The 23,349-nt window shown below is 41.8% G+C and overlaps 2 protein-coding genes and 1 long non-coding RNA gene across 3 annotated transcripts; all 3 read right to left on the bottom strand.

The window, feature by feature from the left end:
- Positions 1 to 113: 113 nt before the first annotated feature.
- Positions 114 to 838, bottom strand: LOC311144704. Its single transcript, XR_014614524.1, has 3 exons — positions 699 to 838; positions 462 to 557; positions 114 to 279 (listed from the first exon to the last, which is right to left on the bottom strand). It is a non-coding gene; the product is annotated as an uncharacterized lncRNA (long non-coding RNA).
- Positions 839 to 1,163: 325 nt separating this feature from the next.
- LOC311145108 (BTB/POZ domain-containing protein KCTD9-like) lies at positions 1,164 to 8,149 on the bottom strand. Its single transcript, XM_084181294.1, has 12 exons — positions 8,010 to 8,149; positions 5,005 to 5,126; positions 4,858 to 4,901; positions 4,670 to 4,766; positions 4,480 to 4,538; positions 4,253 to 4,381; positions 4,022 to 4,089; positions 3,850 to 3,945; positions 3,595 to 3,744; positions 3,380 to 3,485; positions 3,143 to 3,276; positions 1,164 to 2,908 (listed from the first exon to the last, which is right to left on the bottom strand). Exons 1-12 carry the CDS (start codon positions 8,055 to 8,057, stop codon positions 2,792 to 2,794), a joined length of 1,170 nt encoding a protein of 389 aa, XP_084037420.1. The 5' UTR covers positions 8,058 to 8,149; the 3' UTR covers positions 1,164 to 2,791.
- Positions 8,150 to 13,890: 5,741 nt separating this feature from the next.
- Positions 13,891 to 18,055, bottom strand: LOC311144478 (beta-centractin-like). Its single transcript, XM_084180502.1, has 11 exons — positions 17,887 to 18,055; positions 16,932 to 16,996; positions 16,737 to 16,812; positions 16,447 to 16,572; positions 16,146 to 16,270; positions 15,663 to 15,879; positions 15,432 to 15,524; positions 15,121 to 15,295; positions 14,927 to 14,988; positions 14,750 to 14,790; positions 13,891 to 14,644 (listed from the first exon to the last, which is right to left on the bottom strand). The coding sequence occupies exons 1-11, from the start codon at positions 17,932 to 17,934 to the stop codon at positions 14,542 to 14,544; spliced, it is 1,131 nt and encodes a 376-aa protein (XP_084036628.1). The 5' UTR covers positions 17,935 to 18,055; the 3' UTR covers positions 13,891 to 14,541.
- Between the last annotated feature and the right edge of the window lie 5,294 nt (positions 18,056 to 23,349).

Genomic DNA, 23,349 nt, shown 5'->3' with positions numbered 1-23,349 from the left:
CTCGACATAAAAGCCATGCTGTCGACATTTTCAAAATAAAGGTTTGCTACAAGAGTCGACAACGTAACTCATTCTCGCAATCATGTGTTGGCACTTTTATTTTGACATCGTGTTCCACTGTTTTAAAGCCATACTATGTAATATGCAAACCAACAAAAATGGGACCCCCAACAAAGACCACCATAAAACACAATGATGGCACTGCAATGTTTCATTGAGTTAGCTAGCATACATTTGCTATATATTATTGAGTCCACTTTGTCTGTCAGCGAGGCTTGCCTACAAAAAAGTAAAGGAAAAACATAATTTACAATTTGGATAAAAATTGAAGAAATTTAGAAAAAACACATACATTAAATAAAGTAGCAATATTGAACTACCAACACAATTTCGCTTTATATTCAACTTCTGGGTAGCTTCTTGAAGGGAAATGTATATGCAAAATTGTAAATGTCACTCACAAGTAATGCCCTCAGCCTGTACATTTTGGCATGAGGTGAGACATCAGCACAGCCAAACAAACTGCAAGGGTCTATCTTCAGAAGGTCTTCAGCCATCTGTAGAATTGTCATTTAGCCAGATTATACTATGCAAATATAGGAACATCCCTTCCATCATTGTATACTTTACCATCTCAACCTTTAGTAAATAGACCTAGCTAGTTCTGCTTCCACATTATGAATAGGTAAAGTACTTACATTGTCCTGGGTGTCAGACAGGCTGCCAGTCGCTCTTTTCCCCCCTGGGTTCATGCCATAGGACCAATGTTGACAGCAACCCTGTGACACTAGAGCCACCACCAAAAGCAGCAGCAACAACAGGACCTTTTTCTCTTCCATTCTGCAAAGTCAGCCTTATTACTCTAGCTGAGCAACTCATGTGTCTTTGAGGTTTTATAGGCAGCTTGGTTCCCATGTGCCCCACCCCCCAGCCCCATCACCTAGTTGCAGGAGGTTACAAAGTGGATTACAGAAAAAGGCTCCACTCAAAAATATATTACAGAGCAGCACTAAGCACCTCCACTTCAGGCACCGCAAAGAGCCTTTTAAAAGCTTAACAATACTTTGGGAACGATTGTGCACTTTTACAGCAGCAACAATGAAATGAATTAGGCACAGGGTCTTGGTGTTCTTCTGGGAAGTTAGTGAAAGGATACCAGTATTTCATTTGCACAAGTAATTACACAGTGGCTTTTGTTTATTGAGAACAGTAATTTATTGAAATACAATTTTGTGCTTGAGTGCAATAATTATAGACAGGGGAGGAAGAGAAACACACCCAGTCTTTAACTAACTTTCATTCCATATTTCTTCAATATGTTATATCAAAATAAATAACCATTGTTCTTTTCTACAAGGTTCTGATATTGACGATCTCCACACTCAAGGTGCAATATTCTTTATGATTGCCTTCATTATTGCGACAGAAGAGTACCTACTGTGGAATAGAGTATAGAGAGAGAATATTGCATCTCAAAAAGATACACCTAGAGGAAATTCACCAGTCGAAGACTGGTAAAATACAGTCTTTAAACATGCAGACATTTTCTTAAACAAACTGACATGAGATTGTTAAAATCACAGTCCAGCAGTGATAATGTTTTGCTATCCTAATAATTTACACGTTTTGGAAGCACTGGATTAAAAAAAATAAAAAACATTGTTACAAGAACCACATTCTACTTGTTGGTGACCTGCGAGTGAGTATAACAGAAGACGGTGAACAACATTTTTAATTTAAGACAGATTTGTGCAAAGTATAATTTCAAAACATGATTGAATTATATGCAATTCATTGTGAGGGGAGTGTTGTTATACAACTATCTTCCTCGTACAACTAGGTGATCCACAAGCTTGAACATGACAGTAACACTATTAAAAAAACATCTTATTCACTTTGATTATTTGCTTATCATATTTGGATATGATGAATAATGGATTTCATACAAGAAGCAAAAACCACTGTGAAATGCATGCAACTAGAGATACATCAGAAAGGGGTAAAAACAATAAGGAGGTAGATTCACAGAGAACATCCAAACAAAACGACAGGCAGCTTTTGACTTCAGTGATATTCAAGGAAGAGTACATTGCATACTTGAAATTCTGTTGAATACTGTTTCAACAGCCACAGTATTATAAGAAAATCCACAGCATAATTAGGTGGTGCAATAACAACAAACTATTTTGCCATTTTGATCATGCTACGGTATGGCTTTGGCTTAGAAAATTAACATTCTCCTAATCATAAAGCATATCTGGCATAAAACGAAGTACATTGATAAGAATGTACAGTCACACCATGCCACCTCCCACTTCTGCTATGCCACAGTCTTGATTGAGGCCCTTATATTGTTACTTAAAACCTTCATGCACTTATAGTTTGATAATCTTTGACTTTCAGAAACATTGCGTTAAATAATCAAGAAAGTGTGTATACATCCAGAATTAAAAAGAATAGTAATAAGGTAGGATTGAATCCAGACATAATAGTAAACATACATAAAAACATTAAATATTTTGGTTTTGGGGAAAAATAAGGAAAGAGAGATAGACACGTAAAAGCTTCCACTACATAACGGAAACAAATATCCCTGAATGTGCTCTAGTGCAAATTATTTAAAGCTAGTATATGAGCTGGAATGCCAGGGATGTACAGAAAACTACCTGTATTGCATAAGGGTCCAAGAAGCTTGATAGTAGGGGTGGGTGGGATTGGCTGGCAAATGAAGACCGTTGCCAGGCATCCATGAGATTAACCAGCCTGAACCCAGGTGGAATGTGCAGGAGAGTTATCTAACACTCTGAGACATGTGCAATGCAGTCAGCATCTCTTCAAAAATGGCCCCCTTCACATTGGACCCTCTCAAGTTGGCCTCTTGTAGGTCGCAGCCAGACAGATCACAGTTCTGTGAGGAGTAAAACCAAACTCAACAGTCAGTATTCTTGGTACTGACCTTAGATGTCACGGTAATAAAACTGCAATAATACAGTTATCTTAGGATGGACAACTTCATGGTATCTAACTGACAAACCTTCAACAACAAACATAAAATGATTACAAGAGCTGTCTAATGCCATTTGTTCAGATTGACTTAATTTTTTTGTCTCAAGGTTAATCCTCTTAAATGCCCTCAGGTTACCTCAAGATCGGTTCCTGCCAAAGTGGCACCCCGTAGGTTACAGTTCTTCAGCTTAGCATTTTTGAGAGTGGCCACACGCAGGTTAATTCCCGTCATCTGACTTCCCTCCATGTCAACCCCTTTCAGATTGGCACCTAATAAGACAGAAATTAGATGTTCAACACCAGAGGTTATACAAGTGTTATCAGTTCCATATTTGTCATTCCTCTTATCATACAAATACATTAGAAAGCTTGCCCTCTAAGTTGGCCTTTAGTCCAGATGGGTCCTCAAAATTGCATCCTTTGAGAGACGCCCCCTCAGCATTTGAACAGAGCATCTTCACACCCTGCAAGTTAGCACCCTAAATCAGAAAGACAAAATCAGTCCCTACAAAATACTGCACATTTCTGAAATGTTGACACGCTGTAACAGGTAGGTTTCATAGGCTAATAAAGGAGCTATGGGCTCACATCGAGGTTGGCCCCAGAGAGGTCAGCGCGCTCCAGGTTTGAAGAGCATAGGTTGGCATGTGTCAGGTTGCAGCGACTCAGGTTGGCCATCTTGAAGTTGATGTAGCGCAAGTCGAGGCGAGAGAGATCAGCACCACTGAAATTAAGTCCCTTGTGGATAGAGGTATTATTTGTCAGTTTCACGTGTCATGTTAGTTAGACTGCATCTAATGTTCAACAGTGCGTTGTGCTTGTTGCAAATGTGTTGCGTTTTACCTGACAGCGGAGCTCTGATTTGGTGGGTGTAGCCAGCAGAAACCGAACAAACTCCTTGCGAGAGATGGGAGAGTGGTCCTCAGGTGGCTGGTTATTCTGGAGAAAAGCATGGATCAATACGCTGTGATGAAATTAAATAAATAATTTGAAATATGTAGCTTGAGTTCTTCACCTTTATTGCTACTTCCAACTGCTCAGCAAGCAGCTCAATTCCAAAGAAACGGGCCTCCTCCAAAACCCCTGAAACACAAATTGTATTTACTGATTTTAGGCAATATATTGTCAAGATTTCAGAAATCTACATACTGTATTCAACATGCACAACTGAAGTGTTCTCATTAATCTGTGAGCAGTATCGTAGAATAAAGGTAATGACTGTTCTGGCTGTAAATGCCATACTTACCAAGCAAATTGATTCCTTCATTGATAATGAGCTGGCCATGTCGCAGGTAATTAAGAATAGGCTCGAAGTATTCTGGGCTGCGATCAATAAGGTAAGCCCCACATTCATCCTGCTTGTTACCCCATACATCTGCAGAGCAAGGATAGAGGGGCCATCATTATGGGTAAATCACAAAAGAAAAAGGTAGCAGAGTTAGTGGTAGATGTGACAGACTTAATTATTTTTACCCTTCTCCCGAAACATGTGAGCGAGCATGCTCTCCGGCTCCTTGCTGACCAAGGTGCTCCTGTAAAAAATATTAGTTTGTGAGGAAAGGAGTGACCAAAGAATAAAGTGGATATCAATAATACTGACAGAGATGTTCATTTGTGACTTTTGATGTTCATAGACCATGGAAATAACTCCTCCATTGCTTACCGTGTGGTGGTGAAGAGACGCCCTCCAATATTAAGCGTCAGCCAATCGGTGTGTGCCCCAGGCCGATCGTCTGTAGCCCTGACATCATTCTGTGGGTCTAAGATAATAACAGTATTCAGAGGGATAACTCACCACCTCATTCCTCAGAACTAAATGGTTTGCAAGGAAAGAATTTGACACAAACTCACCAAAAAAGGGGTCTCCCTCTGAGACATACAAAACATCATCATCCCTATATAAGAAGGAATAGTAGAGAAATTAATATGCAATATTGGCAGGAGTAAGGACCTTCCAAGTGCATGAAACTACAAAGTGTTTAAGGAAATTAACAATACCTGATGAGCGCTATGTCATCTATAAGACCACCTTTTCCATTGTATAAATTACAGGCTTTGATTCCCAACTTATTGCTTGCTACAGATAACAGGTCGGCCAAGGTCCCATACACAGCTACAACCTAATAAAGGAAAACAGAGTTATTGTCACAAAACAGACTGATTTGGGCAAACCCTTTATTTCTTGCTAGCACACTTAAAGGTAAACTTAGCAATATGACATGATGATACACAGCTGGATCACTGCTTATAGAAAGATAACAACAACAAAGTTCAAATCAACCAAGACTGCCAGGAGTTAGCGATTTATCTTTGGTCAACTCTGAGTTCAACTCGGGATAACCGGTTATACGAAAGTGGCTCACCTTTTAGCCAGGTAAATTTCTATGGCAACGAATCCTTCAGAACTAACATGCTCCGGGGCAGCCTAAATCACGGATAACTCTACTTACTCTGAATGAAATTACTGAGCTGTGAGTTTAAGGACCAATGAAATCAGATTCCCTCCCTCTTGCAAAGAGTCATCATCCCCTTCATTTGAGGAAGACAACAGATTAAATATTTTATTAATTTAAAAAAATATTGTGTGTTAAAAATAGCCATGTTAAAATATAGCACATTACACATTTAGTAAACTTCACACAATGTAACACTTTTGTATGACTAAATAAAAAATAAATATCGATAGGAGTGGGGAAAAAGATGCTTGTGCAAAGCACACCAAAGACGGCATTAACGATAATAATAAGTAATAAAATAATAAGTAATAAAATAAAGACGGAACTTCTAAAAGCCATAACCTGCTGAATTTGCAAGACAACTTTTCTTTCATTTTGATTTTGGAACAAATGAAAATGTGGCATTGACTCACCCATGGATTGATGTTTCAGCATTGTCTCAATGAAGAATTTGTCATTCGAGAGAAAACTCTAGGCGGCATTCTGCCTTCTCCCTACAGTTTTCAGCCATTTGCGTCGCCAACGACTGGCTCACGTGAACTACAATCCCGACGCTGTGTTTTAAGGTTTAGAAACGTCAATAATCATCGCTTGCGCTACGGTTTCCGAAACATATGGCCCTTATCTTTCATCAGCGAGAAAGAATCCTTCAAATAAAAAAGATACACTTACAGTAGAATTTTTGCACAGATCCATACAGCTATGGGTGCCCCTATCTGTCGAAACTACACTTCCGCTACACTTCCCGAGTTACGCTTACACACAGGTGTTCGGCGCATGCTATATAGCTAATTATAAACTGGGTGGTTCAAGCCCTGAATGCTGATTGGCTGACAGCCGTGGTACATCTGACCATATACCACGGGTATGACAAAACATTTCTTTATACTGCTCTAATTACATTGGTAACCAGTTTATAATAGCAATAAGGCACCTCTGGGGTTTGTGGTATATGGCCAATATACCATGGCTAAGGGCTGTATCCAGGAACTCTGTGTTGCGTCATGCTTAAGAACAGCCCTTAGCTGTGGCATATTGCCATATACCACACCCCCTCAGGCCTTATTGCTTAATTAGCACAGGTGGAAACCTCGTCATCCGTCTGTTTTCCGCAAACAAGCCCTGCAACATGGAGACATGGCCGTGAGGGAACACTAACCCTATCAAGGTATCAATTTAACCATTTTTAAAAATTATTATTTCTTGCTGATATGTAAAATAAGGCTTCCAAAAACCGTACCGCAAGCGACACATGTTAATGTTCAGATTGAGCGTTTGGGGCGCTTAACAAAACTCCCCTGTATAGAAAACGCCTTAATCCAATGATTTGTGTAATGTAATGGAACAGAGTCATGATCAAGGGCTAGTGTTCGACTAGCCATGTGCGAAATGCACTCGCAGTTACAAGCCTGCTAGAGTTGGCGACAAGCAATATCCACCATCGTAGTATGGATGAAGCCTGAGATGGAATGTGAACCTAACTGAGGCTGGTTAGCTTTAGAAAACCCTTAGTAGATCTAGCTTGCATTGTAGGATACCCCTCTGTTCTTCCAAATGTGCCCCCTCCCTTGAGACATACCAACATTGGGAAGAGACAATGGTGGGTGGCAGGTTTAAATGTTGTTGGTTTCAAAACACTGTTGTTGACGTCTGTAAGCAGGAAGTGGCCCCATTTTGAATGATGATGTCATATTGTTTTGTCTACCTTTAATGTAGCCAGATAGCAAGCTAGCTAGCAACTGGGAAATGAGTTAACTACGTTTGTTCGTGTTCTCAATGCCAAACAAACGATAACAACTAACTAGCTAGCATTAGCTCGTAACGTTAGCCAGTGGTGTAAAGTACTTAAGTAAAAATACTTGAAAGTACTACTTAAGTAGTTTTTGGGGTTATCTGTACTTTACTATTTATATCTTTGACAACTTTTTCTTAACTACATTCCTAAAGAACATTTTACTTTTTACTCCATTAATTTTCCCTGACACCCAAAAGTACTCGTTACATTTTGAATGCTTAGCAGGAAAGGAAAAGTGTCTAATTCACTTATCAAGAGAACATCCCTGGTCATCCCTACTGCATCTGATCTGGCGGACTCACTAAACACATGCTTCGTTTGTAAATGATGTCTGAGTGTTGGAGCGTGCCCCTGGCTATCTATAAATAAAACAAGAATGGTGCCGTCTGGTTTTCTTAATATAAGGAATTTTAAATGATTTATACTTTGACTTTTGATACTTAAGTATATTTAAAACAAAAATACTTTTACTCAAGTAGTATTTTACTGGGTGACTTTTACTTGAGTCATTTTTTTCTATTAAGGTATCTTTTACTTTTACTAAAGTATGACGATTGGGTACTTTTTCCACTACTGACATTAGCTACCTACACAAATTCTATAGGCCGCATAGCTTCGACGCAACTAAACCAGTTTGTTAGGACATTTGGCTGTTAGAGTCGCTTAGTTGCGTCGACTCTAAGGCCGCATTAAATTAGCTAGCTAGCTAGTCTAACTAACGTTACCTCCATAGCTAAGCTAACTGTACGCACCTTGCCATTTTTGGACGTCCCGTTCACAAAAAGCGTAACTCTTCTCATTCTTTGTAATAAGCTAATACTAATAATACTACTCCTAGAACAATGAGCCCCAGTAGGATGCTCCAGAGGTAGCTAGCTAGCAGACTTGACAGTGGGACGAAACCGCAAGAAGACAACCTTGAGCATTGGTTAACTCCAACCAACCAATGGAATGGGCATATTACTTAGGAATTCAGCCTCACACCAATCACATTTTGAATCAGAAAGTAGTTGAGCCAATCAGGGGCCATCATTGGATGTACTCGTTTTGCAAGCCGGTGTGTGCCGTCAGTAATACTTTAAAGGTCCAATGCAGCCGGTTTTATCTCAATATCAAATAATTTCTGGGTAAAAATGAAGTACCTTACTGTGATAGTTTTCAAAAAAAAATGTTAAAGAAACAAAAATAGATTCCTAGCAAAGAGCAATTTCTCAAGCAATAATTTTGCTAAGACTGTCTGGGAGTGGTGTGAGTGGGGATGGGAAACTGAAAACTAGCTGTTCTATATCGTGGAGCTCCGCCCCATAGGGGAGATCTGCTCCTATTGGTTTACCCCGCTGCCTAGGCAGCGAACAGCCTGAGACAAAATTATGCACACACCTGCAGCCAATAGGAGTACAGGTGCCCCTATAAGAGGGGATGCTATCTTCAGCGACTGGACTAAGACTGAAGAGCCGAAGAAGACAGAAGACTCAGGACACTAAAAAGATTTGACATGGGTCCCCAGATCCTCAGAAAGTTATACAGCTCACCATCAAGAGCATCCTACCTGTTTGCATCACCGCCTGGTATGGCAACTGCTCGGCATCCGACCGTAAGGCGCGACAGAAGGTGATGCGTACGGTCCAGTACATCACTGGGGCCAAGCTTCCTGCCATCCAGGACCTCTATACTAGGCAGTGTCAGAGAAAGGCCCAAAAAATTGTCAAAGACTCCAGCCACCCTAGTCATAGACTGTTCTCTCTGCTACCCCACGGCAAGCAGTACCGGAGCGCCAAGTCTAGGTCCAAAAGGCTCCTTAACAGCTTCTACCCCCAAGCCATAAGACTGCTGAACAATTAATAAAATGGCTACCCAGACTATTTGCATAGACCACATTTTTATTACGCTGCTGCTACTAGCTATTTATGATCTATTTTCATGGTTCGGGCTTGGCCCCTTAGTTCCAGTGAAGGGAAATCTTAACGCTACAGCATACAATGACATTCTGCTAAATGATGTAAATGTAAATTATTCTGTGCTTCCAACTTTGTGGCAACAGTTTGGGGAAGGCCCTTTCCTGTTTCAGCATGACAATGCCTCTGTGCACAAAGCGAGGTCCATACAGAAACAGTTTGTCAAGATCAGTGTGGAAGAACTTGACTGGCCTGTACAGAGCCCTGACCTCAACCCCTTCGAACACTTTTGGGATGAATTGGAACACTGACTGCGAGCCCAATCTCACTAATGTTCTTGTGGATGAATGGAAGCAAGTCCCCGCAGGGGATTAATGCCCATGATTTTGGAATGAGATGTTGGAATAGTAGGGGTCCACATACTTTTGGTCATGTAGTGTGTATATATACATGTTACCTCGACTAACCTGTACCCCCGCACATTGACTCGGTACACGTACCCCCTGTATATACAGTGCATTCGGAAAGTATTCACACCCCTTCCCTTTTTCCACATTTTGTTACGCTACAGCCTTATTCTAAAATGGATTAAATTAATGTTTTTCCTCATCAACCTACTCTCAATGACATAGCGAAAACAGGTTTTTAGAAATTTTTGCAAATTTATGAAAAAAACTAAACAAATACCTTATTTACTTAAGTATTCAGACCCTTTGCTATGAGACTCAAATTTTTGCTCCGCTGCATCCTGTTTCCATTGATCATCCTTGAGATGTTTCTTCAACTTGATTGGAGTCCACCTGTGGTAAATTCAATTGATTGGACATGATTTGGAAAGGCATACACCTGTCTATATAAAGGTCCCACAGTTGACAGTGCATGTCAGCGCAAAAACCAAGCCATCATGTCGAAGGAATTGTCCATAGAGCTCAGAGACAGGATTGTGTCGAGGCACAGATCTGGGGAAGGGTACCGAGCTGGCCGCCCGGCCAAACTGAGCAATCGGGGGAGAAGGGCCTTGGTCAGGGAGGTGACCAAGAACCCAATGGTCACTGACAGAGCTCGAGTTCCTCTGTTGAGATGGGAGAATCTTCCAGAAGGACAACCATCTCTGCAGCACTCCACCAATCAGACCTTTATAGTAGAGTGGCCAGACGGAAGCTACTCCTCAGTAAAAGGCACATGACAGCCAGCTCGGAGTATGCCAAAAGGCACCCTAAAGGACTCTCCGACCATGAGAAACAAGATTCTCTGGTCTGATGAAACCAAGATTGAACTCTTTGGCCTGAATGCCAAGCGTCTTGTCAGGAGGAAACCTGGCACCATCCCTACGGTGAAGCATGTGGTGGCAGCATCATGCTGTGGGGATGTTTTTCAGTGGCAGGGACTGGGAGACTAGCCAGGATCGAGGGAAAGACAAACCGAGCAAAGTACAGAGAGCTCCTTGATGAAAACATTTTAGTCATTTAGCAGACGCTCTTATCCAGAGCGACTTACAGTTAGTGAGTGCATATATTTTCATACAGGACCCCCGTGGGAATCGAACCCACAACCCTGGGACCTGCTCCAGAGCGCTCAGGACCTCAGACTGAGGTGAAGGTTCACCTTCCAACAGGACAACGACCCTACGCACACAGCCAAGACAACGCAGGAGTGGATTTGGTCTCTGAATGTCCTTGAGTGGCCCAGCCAGAGCCCAGACTTGAACCCGATCTGACATCTCTGGAGTGACCTTAAAATAGTTGTGCAGCGACGCTCCCCATCCAACCTGACAGAGCTTGAGAGAAGCTGCAGAGAAGAATGGGAGAAACTCCCCAAATAATAATAATAATAATAATAATATGCCATTTAGCAGACGCTTTTATCCAAAGCGACTTACAGTCATGCGTGCATACATTTTTGTGTATGGGTGGTCCCGGGGATCGAACCCACTACCTTGGCGTTACAAGCACTGTGCTCTACCAGCTGAGCTACAGAGGACCACAAATACAGGTGTGCCAAGCTTGTAGCGTCATACCCAAGAAGACTCAAGGCTGTAATCGCTGCCAAAGGTGCTTCAACAAAGTACTGAGTAAAGGGTCTAAATACACTGCTCAAAAAAATAAAGGGAACACTAAAATAACACATCCTAGATCTGAATGAATGAAATAATCTTATTAAATACTTTTTTCTTTACATAGTTGAATGTGCTGACAACAAAATCACACAAAAATTATCAATGGAAATCAAATTTATCAACCCATGGAGGTCTGGATTTGGAGTCACCCTCAAAATTAAAGTGGAAAACCACACTACAGGCTGATCCAATTTTGATGTAATGTCCTTAAAACAAGTCAAAATGAGGCTCAGTAGTGTGTGTGGCCTCCACGTGCCTGTATGACCTCCCTACAATGCCTGGGCATGCTCCTGATGAGGTGGCTGATGGTCTCCTGAGGGATCTCCTCCCAGACCTGGACTAAAGCAACCGCCAACTCCTGGACAGTCTGTGGTGCAACGTGGCGTTGGTGGATGGAGTGAGACATGATGTCCCAGATGTGCTCAATTGGATTCAGGTCTGGGGAACGGGCGGGCCAGTCCATAGCATCAATGCCTTCCTCTTGCAGGAACTGCTGACACACTCCAGCCACATGAGGTCTAGCATTGTCTTGCATTAGGAGGAACCCAGGGCCAACCGCACCAGCATATGGTCTCACAAGGGGTCTGAGGATCTCATCTCGGTACCTAATGGCAGTCAGGCTACCTCTGGCGAGCACATGGAGGGCTGTGCGGCCCCCCAAAGCAATGCCACCCCACACCATGACTGACCCACCGCCAAACCGGTCATGCTGGAGGATGTTGCAGGCAGCAGAACGTTCTCCACGGCGTCTCCAGACTCTGTCACGTCTGTCACATGTGCTCAGTGTGAACCTGCTTTCATCTGTGAAGAGCACAGGGCGCCAGTGGCGAATTTGCCAATCTTGGTGTTCTCTGGCAAATGCCAAACGTCCTGCACGGTGTTGGCCTGTAAGCACAACCCCCACCTGTGGACGTCGGGCCCTCATACCAGCCTCATGGAGTCTGTTTCTGACCGTTTGAGCGGACACATGCACATTTGTGGCCTGCTGGAGGTCATTTTGCAGGGCTCTGGCAGTGCTCCTCCTTGCACAAAGGCGGAGGTAGCAGTCCTGCTGCTGGGTTGTTGCCCTCCTACGGCCTCCTCCACGTCTCCTGATGTACTGGCCTGTCTCCAGGTAGCGCCTCCATGCTCTGGACACTACGCTGACAGACACAGCAAACCTTCTTGCCACAGCTCGCATTGATGTGCCATCCTGGATGAGCTGCACTACCTGAGCCACTTGTGTGGGTTGTAGACTCCGTCTCATGCTACCACTAGAGTGAAAGCACCGCCAGCATTCAAAAGTGACCAAAACATCAGCCAGGAAGCATAGGAACTGAGAAGTGGTCTGTGGTCACCACCTGCAAAACCAGTCCTTTATTGGGGGTGTCTTGCTAATTGCCTATAATTTCCACCTGTTGGTTGTCTATTCCATTTGCACAACAGCATGTGAAATTTGTTGTCAATCAATTAGTCTCCCGAGTGGCGCAGTGGTCTAAGGCACTGCATTGCAGTGCTAGCTGTGCCACTAGAGATCCTGGTTCGAATCCAGGCTCTGTCGTAGCTGGCCGCGACCGGGAGACCCATGGGGCGGCGCACAATTGGCCCAGCGTCGTCCAGGGTAGGGGAGGGAATGGCCGGCAGGGATGTTTGTAGAGCATGGCGTTTGCAACGCCAGGGTTGTGGGTTCGATTCCCACGGGGGGCCAGTATGAAAAAAATTATAAAAATATATATAAAATGTATTCACTCACTAACTGTAAGTCGCTCTGGATAAGAGCGTCTGCTAAATGACTAAAATGTAAATGTAATCAGTGTTGCTTCCTAAGTGGACAGTTTGATTTCACAGAAGTGTGATTGACTTGGAGTTACATTGTGTTGTTTAAGTGTTCCCTTTATTTTTTTGAGCAGTGTACTTATGTAAATGTGATATTTATAGGTCTACACCTGTTGTATTCAGTACATGTGACTTAACATTTGATTTGATTACATTAACTTCAATGGGGTGATGTCAGAGCTCGACATCTCCAAGGAGCCACCTGAAGTATTTTCCACCAAAGAAACTGATCAAATGTAGTGCAAATTTATATTATTTTGCAATTTTATTCAAAATCTTAAGTTACATCAGCGTTGCTAATGTATTCAGCATAACAAAAATAACCACATCCCAGCAGAGTGAACAACTGTATTGTAATGAAAGGCTTTTTTTTTTTTTGCATTACTGTTAATTTTGGTGTTAGTATTTGCCTATAGGAGTCATTATACCAGCAAGATATGGTCACAGGGTTCCTCTTGAAACTAAAACAATACATATTTTGATCTAAAATGAAGTCAGTAATCAATTCAGTTTAGATTGCAAATATCCTGCAGAAAACATGACAACCCACCCATTGTCATGTCAGTATTCCTTTCGGTGCAGTTAAATTAATTAGATGAAGCAAACCATACCAGTTTGGATACAAATTCAGTCCGAATATTCTCCATCAATCTGACACTGAAAGTGCTTTTAACCATATGGTCCACTCAAGACTTGATGTTAGTCCCCTTACAATGTTGAGTTAAATGTGATAAACCGATCATCAAATATTTTCAATACAATTTACATCCACTTGGGTTTGAAATAAGGGAAAGTTCTGGTCAGAAATTGCAACATCTGCACTTTTCTTATTTATTTATCCATCTGTGTCTTTCATCTTTCAACAGCTGAATATGAAGCAACACTTCAATGTACCCAAATGGAGTCGAGAGGTGTAAGTTACAGTACACTGGGTCATATTTTAAGACTGTGGGAAATAAGGAAACAATAACTTTATACCAACAAGCTCTTAAGGTATCTTTGCACACTCCGTTTAATGTGCCACAGTAACTATGCCCAAAAGGTAAAAACAAAAGTCTTAACTGAATCTATCAACGTAAAGCAGAATGTTCACCTTCATTGTAATTTAAGTGATGGATTTTATTATCCATTTCATATGGGGCATAACACACACTAGAATAAATACAGTATTTGCATCAAGCAATGCAGCTTGATGCAAAAAATAATAATAATCCCCAATATCAAGAGATGGAACTTAAAGCCTTGTCATTGGGACAGGTTCTGGTCTGTCTGGTAAATGCTGGCCAACACTTTGCCAGTCCTGGCCAGTTTCCCCGTCATATGGCGTGTGTAGGGGAGTCAGTAGAAGGCATGCCATGGGCTCTCCCCATCATATGGGGAAGGGGGTGTAGTGGAGTAGTTGGTGGACTTGAGACAGTTTTTTTTTTTTTTGGCAGAATAGGAGCAACGCCAGCCTCTTCAGAAGGTCTTCCGATGGATGGCACGTGCTCGGTCTTCCTCATACTCCTTCTTTGAAACCCACATCTTCTTGAAGGTGTCCAGTGACGCAAGGATGGAGCCCCTTAAAGCATGCAACAAGAGAGGATCATTCCTGTCCATTACTCTGGAAACAAACAGAGACTAATCTGTTTAATCGGAGTGTGGCTGATCACATGACGTTACTTACCCTATCCACGTGGAGTAGAGTCGTTCTTGAGGTGCAGAGATCTAACAAAGAGTAAAACAGGGAAATAAACTAGTTCAGAAAGTATGTTGCACCAACATTAAACATTTACTACATTGAAATTGCTGCTCAGTGCTCATACATAGGTAAATAAGGCCCCAAGGTTAAGGCAGATAATACCTTTATTTTCACATCTTTAGGTGCCAACTTTTTCACTTCACTTAACAACCGGTCACCAAAACCTTTTGGACAAAAAAAAAGAAAGTAAACAGATTGAGATTAATACAATTAGCCAATGCTGAAGGAGTGGAGTGAGAAGTTTGTTTGCTGCAGTCCTCAATATGTAATTGGTGGGACAGAACTCTAGTCCATACCTTTGATGAGTGTGGAGCCCCCAGAGAGGACAATGTTGGAAAAGAGTGTACGTCGCAGGTCCATGTCGGACTTCTGGATAGCAAAAGCCAGAACCTCGTGAATTCCTTCACTCTCGTCCCCTATCAGGTCTGGACGGAAGAGGAGCTCTGGGGCTCGGAACCGAGCAGGGCCAATCTACACAGGGGATAACAAGTTCTCAATGCTTCAGTATAAATACAACAGCTTATATGTTAATGTCAAAGTAGTAATATTTAACTTCCAGAACACTAAATCTTAGAAACATTTTGAGAATGCATCCAATATGACTCACATCCAATGTGCTGCCATCAGGAAGAGTGTACTGCGCCTTCTCTGTCTCCAAGGTCTCATCTTTTTGTGGGTTCAGAGATAGGTAACATGCTCTCTGCAGAGGTAAACAAAATGAGGGTGACAGGTGTCAAGGACAAAGAATGAAACAAATAACAGGACTGATAGTGTCTTGTGAATTTATAAAACTATTTTTGACCCCATCAAAAATGCAACACAATTTCCTAATCCATACCTCTTTGATAGTGCGCACGACCTCAAACTCAGCTGAAGTGTGGAAGTCATAGCCTTCCTTGCGCAGGAGCAGGCGTAGGTAGCGTGAGACATCACGCCCAGCAATGTCCACCCGCATGATAGAGTGAGGGATGGCAAAGCCTTCATAGATGGGCACAGCATGGGTGACCCCATCACCAGCATCCAGCACCACTCCTGTTGTCCGGCCTGTGGCATATCTGCAATATCCAGAGACATTCAAAACTGTTAACACAGTGTTTATGCTAATTATCATTTTCATATCTCTACAGTTACTAATGTATTACATGTCATATTAGTCTAGGTTTTCCTTAGTTGTCACTAGTTACCACATCCATAGGAGGGGTTTTATGATTATGTGGCTGTGGTAACTATTAACGACCATTTTCCTCCTCTGGGGGTGAAATCTTTTAATGTACCGGTATGCCCAACATTACGCTGGCAAACAAGAGACAGACAAACTCACAAGCTTAATACTGCCTGCATGGAGATGAAGAGCGCTGGTACATTGAAGGTCTCAAAGAACACCTCTGCTGCACGCTCCCGGTTTTTACTTGGGTTCAAGGGGGCCTCTGTTAGCAGCACAGGATGCTAAAGGATATTAGGAGAAATGCAAAAAAGTAAATGCAGTGAAACAGTAAAAAAACTAAAACCCCACAATCACATACATATTCACTTCAAGAAGCCCTGAGAGAAAACACCAGCTCTCATGGTCAAATTAAAAGTACCCAGAATAAGCGTGTGTCACAGAAACCAGACAAAAATACCTCTTCAGAGAAGGTCTGTAGTTGCTCCTTAGAGTACACATATTGCCAGATGCGCTCCATATCATTCCAGTCCTTCACAATACCATGCTCCATAGGGTACCGCACAGAAAGTAGCCCCCTGTGTTCCTACAACCACATGGAGAGATCAACAGTCTTGGGAATAGCGGCCAAAGTACTCTATTTTGTTAAAAATACAGATTTAGTGTAATAACAGCCTACATATAGGCATACACCATAAAGCCTTTTACATTATCAGTGCCACAGGCATCAGTCTTAGTAGAGCACTGTACCTCCGCTTTTGGGCCAATGAAGAGATCTCCTTCCAGAGCACCTGCCATCACCCGAACATGCTTTGGACGACCCACACTAGAAGGTAAACACATGGATAATTTTACATACACTTTTCATTCAAACAAAGCATTTCAGTCATATACATTAAGTATTTCATATTAAAGTGTTGAGATGGCTGAAGTGTTAGATCTTACTAGTTTGGGAAGCAGTATTTGGGGATCTGGTCTCCTGCAAAACCAGCTTTAACAACACCGGAGCCCTGAAAGAGAAGAGAAGTAAGAAAATGTAGGTCCTTGCAATGTCGGCTACATAAATTAATTATTTTATTATAGGGACTGGGGGTGTCTCTGGCCCCATCTGTTCATCCTGTTTGTAAAGTGATATCAGTCAGTATTCATGAGACAGTGCTGAGGGGCAAAACACCAGCACGCCGGCCTCCTATTGTAAACTACTGTATCAGACCCCAATATCAGTAGTAAAAACATGCTGTTCCTTCCTGGTGTTCATCAATTATTGTACTCTAATGCCTTGTATTGATTAGGATCAGCAGTACAATGATGCATAAGTAAATTATGCTTTCTTTTATTTCACAATGATGCTGATATCAAGTAGCCTGAAGAGAAAGGCTGTTAATAATCTAGCCTAGATGATGAGTTAGTTTCCTCATTCATGTCATTTCTTTCATAATTAACGTTGGCTAGACTTCTTATTTAATAGCTAGATAAGATAATTTGTTTTACTCTGAGCTCCCCATAGTTAGCATACTGATGGATTGGTTGGGGATGCAACCATCTAAGGTTAGCTTGTTGTTACCCTTCCCATCTCACAACGCTATGGCAGGTAACTAACTAGCTACTACTGACTGATTCGCAATGCCAGTCAGTGGCTTTAGCAAAGATATTTGATCTATGTGGCTTTAGCTAGCTAATCTTGTTAGTTAACTATCTGGCCTATAAAAGAGGGTTAGCAAAAGCATACTACTGGCTAATCAGCTAGCTAGCTAGCTAACGTTAGCAATAAACAAGACAACGACCACCACATATTGAAAAGCAAACTAACATTAGCGAATGATGCGTTTCTTTTCGACTAATTCAGTTACCGTTACATTTACAAATGATGTTGGCGCGCTAGCTAACTTTGGCTACTTACATTATCAATAACCACAGGCTGATTTGCTATTATATCGTAGGACTCCATGGTGATAAAATTACAGATATCCGTCCTTTATGAATCTCTTTTTCCTAGCATTGTAGCTAGCTGATTCTGCCTTGTTGTGTGGCGCAACGCTGCAGAAAGAAATGTATCGCTAGCTAGATAGAGTGGGCGATTAACAGTTGAGCGTTGTTTTTGCCATGTTGTCAACGTACAGCCACACAAGCCAATCGCAAGCCATTGGAAGTAACCCAATCGCAAGTCATTGGAAGTGAAACGGTGACGGGTGAAGTTTAGCTAGCCACATTGTGGAACTTTCGGTTTGCCTTCAAAATAAAAGTTCCCCATTTGAAACTGAAACAGATACAAGTAGTGGAATAATGCCATATTTTGACCACTAGATTATGTTAAACGAGGTTGGAATGTTGTTACATAACTTAAAAAGGAATGCAATAATAATTAATTTGACCAACAGTAAAAAAAAAAAACTTGAGATCCCTCTGTGGATGTATTAGACTGCATAATTGCATTGGAGGCATACATATGTGCACTGTACAGCCAGCCTACCTACTAGGTGACACCCACAGATTACAATTCCAAAGAGTTTACACAAATATTAAGGTCATAGCTCTTAATGCAAATCCCTTCCCCAGTCAGTCTATTGTGTGTATTGGACATTCATATTGGACTGTACAGCGTTATCTATGGAGTGTGCACCCATGAAATGGGATATCAGCCTACTCAGTGACACCCACAAAACACAACTATTCCAAAGAGTTTACACAAATATTAGTCATTGTTCTTATTGCGGTACTTTGAGGTGGCAAACCACCTCCCCAGTTAGTCTATTATACAGTGGGGAGAACAAGTATTTGATACACTGCCGATTTTGCAGGTTTTCCTACTTACAAAGCATGTAGAGGTCTGTAATTTTTATCATAGGTACACTTCAACTGTGTGAGATGGAATCTAAAACAAAAATCCAGAAAATCACATTGTATGATTTTTAAGTAATTAATTTGCATTTTTTTGCATGACATAAGTATTTGATACATCAGAAAAGCAGAACTTAATATTTGGTACAGAAACCTTTGTTTGCAATTACAGAGATCATACGTTTCCTGTAGGTCTTGACCAGGTTTGCACACACTGCAGCATGGATTTTGGCCCACTCCTCCATACAGACCTTCTCCAGATCCTTCAGGTTTCGGGGCTGTCGCTGGGCAATACGGACTTTCAGCTCCCTCCAAAGATTTTCTATTGGGTTCAGGTCTGGAGACTGGCTAGGCCATTCCAGGACCTTGAGATGCTTCTTACGGAGCCACTCCTTAGTTGCCCTGGCTGTGTGTTTCGGGTCGTTGTCATGCTGGAAGACCCAGCCACGACCCCATCTTCAATGCTCTTACTGAGGGAAGAAGGTTGTTGGCCAAGATCTCGCGATACATGGCCCCATCCATCCTCCCCTCAATACGGTGCAGTCGTCCTGTCCCCTTTGCAGAAAAGCATCCCCAAAGAATGATGTTTCCACCTCCATGCTTCACGGTTGGGATGGTGTTCTTGGGTTTGTACTCATCCTTCTTCTTCCTCCAAACACGGCGAGTGGAGTTTAGACCAAAAAGCTATATTTTTGTCTCATCAGACCACATGACCTTCTCCCATTCCTCCTCTGGATCATCCAGATGGTCATTGGCAAACTTCAGACGGGCCTGGACTTGCGCTGGCTTGAGCAGGGGGACCTTGTGTGCGCTGCAGGATTTTAATCCATGACGGCGTAGTGTGTTACTAATGGTTTTCTTTGAGACTGTGGTCCCAGCTCTCTTCAGGTCATTGGCCAGGTCCTGCCGTGTAGTTCTGGGCTGATCCCTCACCTTCGTCATGATCATTGATGCCCCACGAGGTGAGATCTTGCATGGAGCCCCAGACCGAGGGTGACTGACCGTCATCTTGAACTTCTTCAATTTTCTAATAATTGCGCCAACAGTTGTTGCCTTCTCACCAAGCTACTTGCCTATTGTCCTGTAGCCCATCCCAGCCTTGTGCAGGTCTACAATTTTATCCCTGATGTCCTTACACAGCTCTCTGGTCTTGGCCATTGTGGAGAGGTTGGAGTCTGTTTGTTTGAGTGTGTGGACAGGTGTCTTTTATACAGGTAACGAGTTCAAACAGGTGCAGTTAATACAGGTAATGAGTGGAGAACAGGAGGGCTTCTTAAAGAAAAACTAACAGGTCTGTGAGAGCCGGAATTATTACTGGTTGGTAGGTGATCAAATACTTATGTCATGCAATAAAATGCAAATTAATTACTTAAAAAATCATATAATGTGATTTTCTGGATTTTTGTTTTAGATTCCGTCTCTCACAGTTGAAGTGTACCTATAATAGAAATGACAGACCTTTACATGCTTTGTAAGTAGGAAAACCTGCAAAATCGGCAGTGTATCAAATACTTGTTCTCCCCACTGTATGTATTGAACATATATTATTAGACTGTACAGTCTTACCCATGAAATGGGGTATCAGTCTACTCAGTGGCACCCACAAAACACAACTATGTACAGTGCCCTCCACAATTATTGGCACCCCTGTTTAAGATGTGGTCGAGGACTTCCAAAAATTCTCCTTTTTTTTTAAACAACATAGAACCCAAATTTAAAAAAAGAGAAAAATCCAACCTTTTATTTAAGCACATTACTTTGGTGTAAAAAATTAAAATCACACATTTAGAAAAAAAATAACTTGAAATCATGTGTCCCACAATTATTGGCACCCCTGATGTTAATACATTGTACAACCCCCTTTTGCCAACAAGACAGCACTTAATCTCCTCCTATAACATTTCACAAGATTGGAGAACACAGAGAGAGGGATCTTTGACCATTCTTCTTTGCACAATCTTTCTAGATCATCCAGTGTCCTGGGTCCTCTCTTATGCACTCTCCTCTTTAGCTCGCCCCACAGGTTTTCGATTGGGTTGAGGTCTGGGGACTGAGATGGCCATGGGAGGACCTTGAGTTTGTGACTGCTGAACCATTTTTGTGTAGATTTTGCCACATGTTTTGGATCATTATCCTGCTGAAAGACCCAATGACGACCCATCTTCAGCTTTCTGGCAGAGGCCATCAGGTTTTTATTTAAAATGTCCTGGTAGTTCAAAGCGTTCATAATGCCATGCACCCTAACAAGGTTCCCAGGGCCTTTGGAAGAGAAACAGGCCCACAGCATCACAGATCCTCCACCATACTTCACGGTGGGCATGAGGTGCTTTTCGGCATACTCATCTTTTGTTTTACGCCAGACCCACTTAGAGTGTTTGTTGCCAAAAAGGTCAATCTTAGTCTCATCTGACCAAAGCACACGATCCCAGTTGAAGTCCCAGTGCCGCTTAGCAAACTCCAGACGTTTACGTTTGTGAGTGTTAGTGAGAAAAGGCTTTTTCCTTGCATGCCTCCCAAACAGCTTGTTGGCATGTAGAGAGCGTCTGATGGTTGTTTTGGAGACTTTGTGACCCCAAGATGCCACTCTTTGATGCAATTCTGTGACAGTGAGCTTAGGACTTTTTTTTACTTCTCTTACCATCCTCCTCACTGTGCGTTGTGGCAAGATAAACTTGGGACCTCTTCCAGCCTTGTTTGTCACTGTTCCAGTTGTTTTAAACTTCTTAATGATTCCTCTGACTGTAGATACGGGCAAGTTAAGGCGAGTGGCTATTTTCTTGTAGCCATTGCCTGACTTATGAAGGTCGACACAAATCTGCCTTACTTGAATGGTGTGTTCTCTTGTCTTTGCCATGTTGACAAATGGGTAAGAGAATTAGGCCTCTGTGTCACGTCATATTTATACCCCAGGGAAACAGGAAGTCATGAATTACTAATTAAAAGTTCCTAGATACCCTGACCAACTTTAGCAACTACAGAAAAATATATTAAAAAAAAAAAATCTATTAAAATTTTCAGCGGAATTGTTAGGGGTGCCAATAATTGTGGGACACATGATTTCAAGTTATTTTTTTTCTAAATGTGTGATTTTTTTTTTTTACCACCAAAGTAATGTACTTAAATAAAAGGTTGGATTTTTCTCTTTTTTTGCATTTGGGTTCTATGTGGTTTAAAAAAAAAAAGGAGAATTTTTTGAAGTCCTCGACCACATCTTAAACAGGGGTGCCAATAATAGTGGAGGGCACTGTAGAGTTTACACACATATTAGCGTCATAGCTCTTATTACAAGACTCTGAATCCACTGTGAAATGAGCCACATTAGCTCACCAGTCAACCTATTGTGCTTATTGAACATACATATTGGACTGTACAGCCTTACCTATAGTGTGCATCCTCTCTCAAGGTTTTGTTTTTAAATGTTTATTTAGTCACAGCATCAAATTCATTAAACGTGAGCCTTCTGGCATTTTACTTTCCATTATTACTTTTATTCAAGTCAGAAAAACAAACAAAACTTTTCATAAAACTCCTAGAATTCGAGTTAATTAAAAGACACCCGGTTCTTGCATTATTTTTCAACATTAAAAACATACTTGGTCAGAAACAGAGTAACTATAATTGTAGGTAGCCTAACTGTAATTGTAGCTGACTGATTCTCAAGATCCAGCCAAACAAATGGGGAAAAACATTCTACACACAAACTTAGGCTATAGGCTAAGTCAAATCACCTGGTAGGCCTACCCTGTAGCAAACAAACAAACACAATAATTGCATAGACTATGGGCTGTACCTGTTTAACTAGTTTTTTTTTTTCTGCTGAAGTGGGCTCTCAAAAAGCACTGTGCATCAATGCTTCACAAATTGGCCACAGACTCTCCGCCTCCACGGATGTGACCTGGATCTTGGCGAGCGCCTCAAACAAGGTGCTGCAAGTATTGTGACCTGTTTGTTGCATCAAAAAGGCTTAATTCCTTAGACAGGATTTTCAGCAGTTCGGTTTTGCATTCGGTCTCATTGGCATTCATTTTAGTAAAGCTTTGCCACACAGACGACATTGTTTGAATTAATAAAAGCAGGTCGGCCTAGCAGTGGCTTAAAAGTTGGAGCCATTTTTTTCTACTGTATTATTAACTGCATTTCAAGGTCGCATGTACAGTTTCAGGATAAACAATGCATGTGCTTTGAATTTATGGCGATTTGTATGAGTAAATACGGTAGGCTACAACAACGCACACACACCCTGAGCATTGATTATTGATCATGCAGATAGCAGAGCAGAGAAGACAGTATGAAGTATGAGACAGATTTAGACATTGCATATAATTTAACAGTTCCATTTCACGTCACACTGTTCCTTACGGCCGGGAATTGCCAGGGACCTCACTATACAATATTATCATGATACTTAGGTGCCGATACGATATGTATTGCGATTCTCACGATTCTATACATATTGCGATTCGATACTGCGTTTTGATGTTCCAAACATATTGCTAACTAAATGTCTGCTGCAGAGAGACAAGCG

This window comes from Coregonus lavaretus, assembly GCF_964263955.1.
Source record: "Coregonus lavaretus genome assembly, chromosome: 17".
Taxonomy (NCBI): domain Eukaryota; kingdom Metazoa; phylum Chordata; class Actinopteri; order Salmoniformes; family Salmonidae; genus Coregonus; species Coregonus lavaretus.
This window is presented reverse-complemented; position numbering and strand designations above follow the sequence as displayed.